This window comes from Vidua macroura, chromosome 6 (assembly GCF_024509145.1).
Source record: "Vidua macroura isolate BioBank_ID:100142 chromosome 6, ASM2450914v1, whole genome shotgun sequence".
Taxonomy (NCBI): Eukaryota; Metazoa; Chordata; class Aves; order Passeriformes; family Viduidae; genus Vidua; species Vidua macroura.
In genome coordinates this window covers 56,707,372-56,714,146 of record NC_071576.1, presented here as the reverse complement: position 1 = coordinate 56,714,146, position 6,775 = coordinate 56,707,372, and the positions used below count along the sequence as shown (strand labels likewise).

At 62.1% G+C, this 6,775-nt stretch overlaps 2 protein-coding genes across 2 annotated transcripts; one reads left to right on the top strand and one right to left on the bottom strand.

Moving 5' to 3' along the window:
* The first annotated feature begins 3,754 nt into the window (after positions 1-3,754).
* BTBD18 (BTB domain containing 18) lies at positions 3,755-5,404 on the top strand. Its single transcript, XM_053980736.1, has 3 exons — positions 3,755-3,909; positions 4,243-4,379; positions 4,515-5,404. The coding sequence occupies exons 1-3, from the start codon at positions 3,755-3,757 to the stop codon at positions 5,333-5,335; spliced, it is 1,113 nt and encodes a 370-aa protein (XP_053836711.1). The 3' UTR covers positions 5,336-5,404.
* Positions 5,405-5,419: 15 nt separating this feature from the next.
* Positions 5,420-6,662, bottom strand: SELENOH (selenoprotein H). The gene is made up of 5 exons (XM_053979371.1): positions 6,562-6,662; positions 6,070-6,284; positions 5,849-5,994; positions 5,663-5,776; positions 5,420-5,593 (listed from the first exon to the last, which is right to left on the bottom strand). Exons 2-4 carry the CDS (start codon positions 6,219-6,221, stop codon positions 5,676-5,678), a joined length of 399 nt encoding a protein of 132 aa, XP_053835346.1. The 5' UTR covers positions 6,222-6,284; positions 6,562-6,662; the 3' UTR covers positions 5,420-5,593; positions 5,663-5,675.
* Positions 6,663-6,775: the final 113 nt, after the last annotated feature.

The following is a 6,775-nucleotide window of genomic DNA, read 5'->3' as shown; positions in this document are numbered from 1 at the left end:
TTCTGGGTGGGACAGGTGATTCCTGGGGTAAATATGCACTGGGAGGCAGGAAGGATGTGATAACAGCCTGCGGATGGAGGTGTGAAGGAGGTGATCCCGAGCTCTCGGTGGGGATTGCTAAAGGTGGTGCAGAAAAGTGTAATGAGGTGAAATGGGATTTTATGCATACAAAGAGGACATCTAGGGAAATGATCGGGGCATGGGACCCCCAAACCCTCTCTGATGTTTGGTTTGTAAAATAGACCATCCAACCAGCTGGGAGCAGATGGAGAGCTGGTCCACATCTCCCAGGAAGGAGAGGGTGTCTCCATTCCACAGCAGTGAAACCTTCTCTCTGCATCCCTTCATCCTCATTGTCACTCAAAATGAGCAAGCTGGGTCCCCTCTCAGCCTTGTGCCTTGAGTGAGAACAGCTCCCAGATTAGAAATTATCCCCATCTGCCCTCCCTTCCTCTTGGCCCACACAAGGAGGAAGGTGAGTGCATCCCCTGAGTCTCAGGGACAAGGAAGGAGGTGTTCTCAAAATTCCTTCTGGGAGGAAGAGTCCTCGCTCACCTGATACCTCCCAAGGGACAGCTCTCCCTCAGGGAAAAGACATCAGAAACACCTTGCTCCTCCATCCCAGCACCAATGACACATCCTTCAAGGCCTCTTCCCCAGGCAGTTGGGGCAGCAGGGTCTCGGAGGTTCATGCATGGTCCTGGCACAGTCACACCCTCCCTCTGCCCTCTTCAAAGACTAAAGGTGCTCTTACAAACACACCTCTGACGTTGGGCGAGTGCCTCCTGTCCCCAGGATGGAGCTGCACAGGGTTTATCCAGGCTGGCCCTGCCCCAGCCCTGCCCTGACAGCTGGAACACCCGGCAGCACATGCTTACTTTGGAAGGCAGGCTGGACCCTGATCCTTCAGCTTCAGCTGGAGGATCATGCTCTTGTTTGACTATAACTCCTGGGGCAGAGGAGCCTGTCCCACTGAGTTCTGGGAAGAAGAGAGATGTGTTCCTAGCATGGGAAAGTTTCCCCTCTTTTACAGTAATTGCTTGTAATAACATCTTGCACATCCCCTTTCATCCTACAGCTGATGCCTTTCCCAGATGAGACGCCCAGAAGTGCAGCTGCCACCGGAACAGAGCAAGACAATTTGTTTACAAGGCAGGCCCGTGCTCTCGGCGGCCGAGGGCAGGAGGAAGGGGAGGCTGCTGGCTCCGGGTCCACGCAGGCAGCTCAGGGGGATGACCTGCATTGTTCCAGGTCAGGATAACAAGGCCCTTCCGCAGCCCCTTTCCTATGGGAATCCCGACAGGTTGTTGTCCCTCCCCACACAAGGGGAAGTGCGGCACCAGGGGGGTGAAGCGACTCATGTCGGACGCCAGCGCTGAAGGGGGAGAAGGAGGGAAGCGGGGCCTGAAGGAGCTTTCCAGCTCCAATTGGAAGATGCCAGGCCACAAAGCAAGCCCAGAGCCCACCCTGACACCTTCCCAGTGCAGCTCCATGTGCTTGGTGTTGTCCCTGCTTCCCACCGTGCTTGGGCTCTCTCATGCCCACAGACCATCCTGCTTTCAGCCTGGCTACATCCTGTCATGCCCTCAGACTGTCAAATTCCTGGTACATCTTTTGGCCAAATGTACACGTGACTTAAGCGTGCACAGAAATCTCCTTCCCTCCCCGCTCCACAAAGATCTATTGCCGCTTACAGTCTCTCCTTCCTCTCTTCTTTCCCAGTGCCTTTCCCAGCCTCAGATCTTGCCTTCATCCATCCCTTTTGCCACTGTGCAGGGTCCAAGGTCCCTCTGGAGAGCAGGGACTCAGAGGCAGGTCCTGTCCTGCACCACAGGCAAAGGCGACATAGCTGAAAATGATCCTGGCTATGAGATTTGAGATGGGAATTTCCTTTCTCTTACAGAAACTGGCTCAGAAACTGCTGATTTGAGGGCTTGGGAGACACTGGAAAGACAAGATTTGTCCTGTGAGGAGGCCTCTCCTCCAATCAATAGCAGAGGGAGCCTGAACAGACAGCACAGTTTAGGTTTTGCCCTCCCTCTGCAGTGAATCCCACCAGGAGATAAGCCCTGCTGGACATTCCCAACCCTCTGAGTCACCCAGGGTTGCGCCCAGCCAAGGGCCAAGGACACCAGCTGTGCTGCAGGTCTGCAGCCTCTGAGCACCTGAAGGTGGACAGAAAAATTCAGGGTCTGACACGATTTGCTGTGAAAACTTCAATCCCATACTTTTTCGCAGGAAAATCTGGTAGCAGAAATGGAATTTAGAGAGAGGGGTGAATGGGACAAAAGGCTGCTGGCAAATTTTTCTACTCTATGTTATTTGGCTTTGGATACTAGTAAAAATGACACTCATAAAAGGCCTCTTTTGTGTACCTGCAATGGGAGTGGTTGCTCGGTTGCCAGTTCAAGTATCAGTGAATTTTAGGGGCAGACAAAGCCACTGGTGATGGGAGGGAGGGAGCAGCGCTGCAGCTGTTGGGGTACAGTGGAGTGGGGCTTTGCCTAGCAGGGTTTAGTGCTGAAACAGTAAAACCCCAGCACCCCAGCCCTGCTCGCTGGAATGTGGCTGCCCCCTGTCCCACTGTGGTCCCATTCACTGTCACAGGGCACTCCATGGCACCTGGATCCATGCACTCCCAGTGAGTTCAGGCCTTCCAGGCGACAGCTCCGATCATTGTAATTCCAAAGGATTGCAAGGGGTGGGGGAGGAAACATCTCTATTTTCCTTCTATTTTTATGAGCATATGATAGCACTTTGATATGAAATTACTTGTTTTGCTGCATCCCTTGGTATTCTGGGCTGGGCTCCAAGCCACCCGGGGGCAGTGACAGACTGCCAGTGACCTCAAAGGCCGCTGGCCCAGGCCTGGCACCAGCCACTTTCTTCCTTGGTTTGTGCCCATTTTGCAAGAACAGAGAAGAAAAACCACGCTCACATGTCCAACCAGATGAAAATCCCTCTGCAAGACCACATTTGAAGACTTTGTAGATTTAAACTCTATGGCGACATTCAGGCTCCTGTCCTTCTGCAGCTCCTGAAACTTCCACCCACTTGGGTTGTTTGTAGGAACAGCCTCTGTCTCCAGGCAATGGGGATGGATTATAATCTTTGTTCATGTGTGTGGAGCGACTGACGCAGACGTTTGTACAATGGGTGCTTTATAAAGTGACAAAATACTTTCAAACTAAGTGGGCAGCATCGCTTGCTTGAAGGATGGCTTCCAAAATACCATCAATCCTCCCCTTCAGGAGCTTGGGGCACGAAAACACCGTTCCTCACACGCGAGGGCACAGCGGAGTCTGAAAATCCAAACCAAGGTGCATCGCGGGGCTCTGAGCCCTTGAACCCAGAGCTGCTCCAGACAGCAGACGCTCCAGACAGCACCTTCCCCATTATCGACCTCGTGTTCTTCAGTGCCACCACGGCAGTGACCATAAGCAGCCCCGGCCTGGCTGTGGTGTCCGTGGCCCGATGATGATGAGGGAGGCATGAGGACGACCACAGGCGGTGGCCGCACCCAGGCTGCCCTCAGCGCGGCCGCCATGACACGGCGAAACACGAGCGGTGCCTCCAGCGCCTGGGCAGAGCAGGGGCACCGCGGCACCGGAGGGCTGCGGCCAGGGGTCGGGCACAGCAGGCGGGTCTGCGCCGAGCACCGCTCCCAGCGCCCTCCGGTGCCGCCCCCAGCGCGCTTCCCGCCACAGCGGCCGGGCCGTTCCCGCCGCGCCGCCATTGGCCGCGGGGCGCGACAATGGGTGGGGCGAGGCCGCCGCGCCACGTGAGGCCGCGGGTGCGAGGCGAGGGCGCGCAGGGCCCCGATCCCGGTCACCGGCCCCCGCGTCCGCGCCGCGAGCTCGGGACTCACCCCCGGGGCGATTCGGCGGCGGCCCGCGCCCCCCTCGGCAGGTACGCGGCGGGTCCCGGGCCGGGCCGGGGGCGCCTCAGGCGGCGGCGGCCTCAGGGCGCCGGCTGTGGCGCCCCCTGGCGGACGCGCGGAGGCCGAGTCGGCGGGGCCGGGACGGGACACCGGGACAGTGCGGGGACAGTGCGGGGACAGCGCGGGGATAGCGCGGGGATAGCGCGGGCTGTCCCACAGCACTGCTGGGCCGGGCGTGGGCACACGGGGCTCTGCAGACATCGGCCCTGCCACATCCCAGCCCCAAACCATTGGGACCGCCCGAAGAGGGCAGGCAGGCGCTGGGCCCCGCGTCCCCAGCACGACGCTGTCTGTCCCTGCAGGACGGCCATGGGTTCTCCCACAGCCACCTCGCAGCTGCTGTACCGCAGCACCCGCCTGCTGCGCACGGCCTTCCAGCACCTCTACCAGCAGCAGCAGCGAGCCGACGTCTTCTGCGATGCGGTCCTGTGGGCCGAAGGTGAGCGGGCAGCACTGCCTGGGGAGGGGCCAGCACGCCTGGGGAGCTGCAGGCAGGGTCTCTGCAATCCCCTAGGAAAGACTGGAGTGAGCAGGGAAGGGCTGCAGGGCAGTAACAGCCACTGTTGCTTTGCAGGCGAGGCAGTGGTGGCCCACTGCAGTGTTCTCTCCGTCTGCAGCCCCTTCTTCATGGAGCAGCTGGGCCGGGAGCTGCCCCCCCAGGGTCGCAGGGTGGTGCTGGAGCTGGCGGGGCTGAAGATTGGGGTGCTGCGCAAGCTGGTGCGCTTCTTCTACACTGCCGAGCTGGAGGTCACGCAGGAGGAGGTGCACGAGGTGCTGGCAGCCGCCCGCCGCCTCCGTGTCACCGAGCTCGAGTCACTGCAGCTCTGGGGAGGACGCCTGGTGAGACTGAGACCCCAGCGGCAGCTCGACCGCTCCTGCCTGCATTCCACTCAGGAAGTCTCCACCGTGGTGGCACCTGACACAGCTGAGCCTGGCAGTGCCAGCTCTGGGGTGTCCCCCCAGAGGCAGCCACACTCTCTGGGGCACTCACACCCCAGCCCCATCGGGCGGATGAGGCTGCGGAAGGTGGAGCGCTGGGGGTGCTGGGAGGTGGTGCGGGAGGCGCAGCCCCCCGCCGTGCCTCCGGCAGTGCTGGTGGGGGATGTGGGGGTGACAGAAGCACAGACCCCCCAGGATGTGGATGCACGGGAGCAGGTGAGCGAGTGCTCCCCACCCCGGCAGCCCACCAGTGCAAATGGGATGCAGCAGCATGGGGACTCCCCTGTGTCCTCACAGGGCTGCCAGCAGGCAGCACCCCCAGGGACCCCTGGAAGTGACACCAAGGAGGAAGAGGTGGATGTGGGGACAGGGGAGCTGTTGCTGCCCCCTGGCACAGTCTGCCTCTGGCCCAGTCCCTCATCTGAGTCAGAAGAGGAGGTGGATGTCCTCACCTAGGGGGGGGCTGGCTCTGTCTCTCCCCCCAGCAGTGTCTGTACCCCTTGGGCTGCGTGTCCTTGGAATAAAGGGCTGGAGCTGTGCTGTGGAGTACTAAACTTTATTGGAGATTAGGGGAACAACGGGGTGTGGAGGGAGCCAGGGGTCTGCCAGTGGCAGAGCTGCAGCATCAGGGACGGGACTGGGGCTGGCAGGTGCCCCCCACTTGGTCTCGCCTCTTCATGGATGCTCATGCCGCCTGTGCCGGTCCTGGCTCGGCTGTGGAGAGAGGGAAGTCGGTCCCTGTTGGTCCCATCCCTGTCCTATCCCATCCCCATCCCCGCTCACCTGGCCAACACCTCTATGCCAAGCTGCTCTTCAGGGCTTCCACTACGGTCTCTGGCTGGGGAAACTTCAGCTTGCGGGGGGGGCCCTTCCCGATACCGCTCCACAGCTCCACGGCTGCAGAGATAAGGGGGATTCTGGGATCAGGGGTGCCGGGCAGCCCCCGCCGCCCCCCAGCCCAGCACTTACTGCTGCCGTCCTCCTTCACCAGGCACACCTCGAAGCTGTTCCTGCGCGGCGGCCGGGGGTTGATGTCCACGGGGAGGTGGGCCATGGCCCCGCGCAGGGCCTCGCTCACCGCCGCCGCGTTGCGCCCGAACACGCGTCAGCTCTTGCTGCGGGGACACGGCGGTCAGCGACCCGGGGGCACCCAAGGGCCTCACACCGCCCTCGGCACCTCGGCTGCTCACCAGTGCTCGATGACGACACGGGGGCCGATGTCCCCGGGGCTGCCTTCGTCTCCGGCCTGGGCCCGCGCCCGCTTCTGCGGGGCTCCCGCTGTCTCCGGTGCCTCGGCCGCCGCCGGCTGCTGGGCTCCGCGCTTCCTCCCACGGGGAGCCATCCTGGGAGAGCCGAGGCGGTGGAGCCTACGCCGGAGCAGGAAGGGGGCTCCAGGAATGCCGCTCTGAGGCGAGAAGGGAGCTCAGGTACCCCGCTGCCAGGGCAGCGCGAAAGGTGGGCCCCTGTGGGGACACTGCTGTGGGAGAGGGCCCGGAAGGGCCAGTCCCCGGCGATGCGCCACTGGGGGAAATGAGGGTTCCCGGCGGGATCCTGCTGTGGAGGGCGGGAAGCGGCTCCGCAGGGATCCCGCGGCGGTGTGTGGCTGGGGAGAGCAGGGGAGCGGGGCCCTGGGGAAGGGAGGGGACAGACGCGGGGTCAGCAGCGGCCGCGCCGCCTCCTACCTGCCGCTGGCCACGTGCCGGGAGCGCGCGCCGCCGGGGGGCGGGGCCGGAAGGGGCGGGGCCGAGAAGGGCACCGGAGCCCCCGGTGGGCTCTGGTTCCGCCCGCGCCGCCCCAGCCAATCAGAGCGCGCGAGCTCCGCAAGGGCCCCGCCCCTATACGCGGTCCCGGACCGGGGACACGGACACGGACACGGACACGGACACGGACACGGGA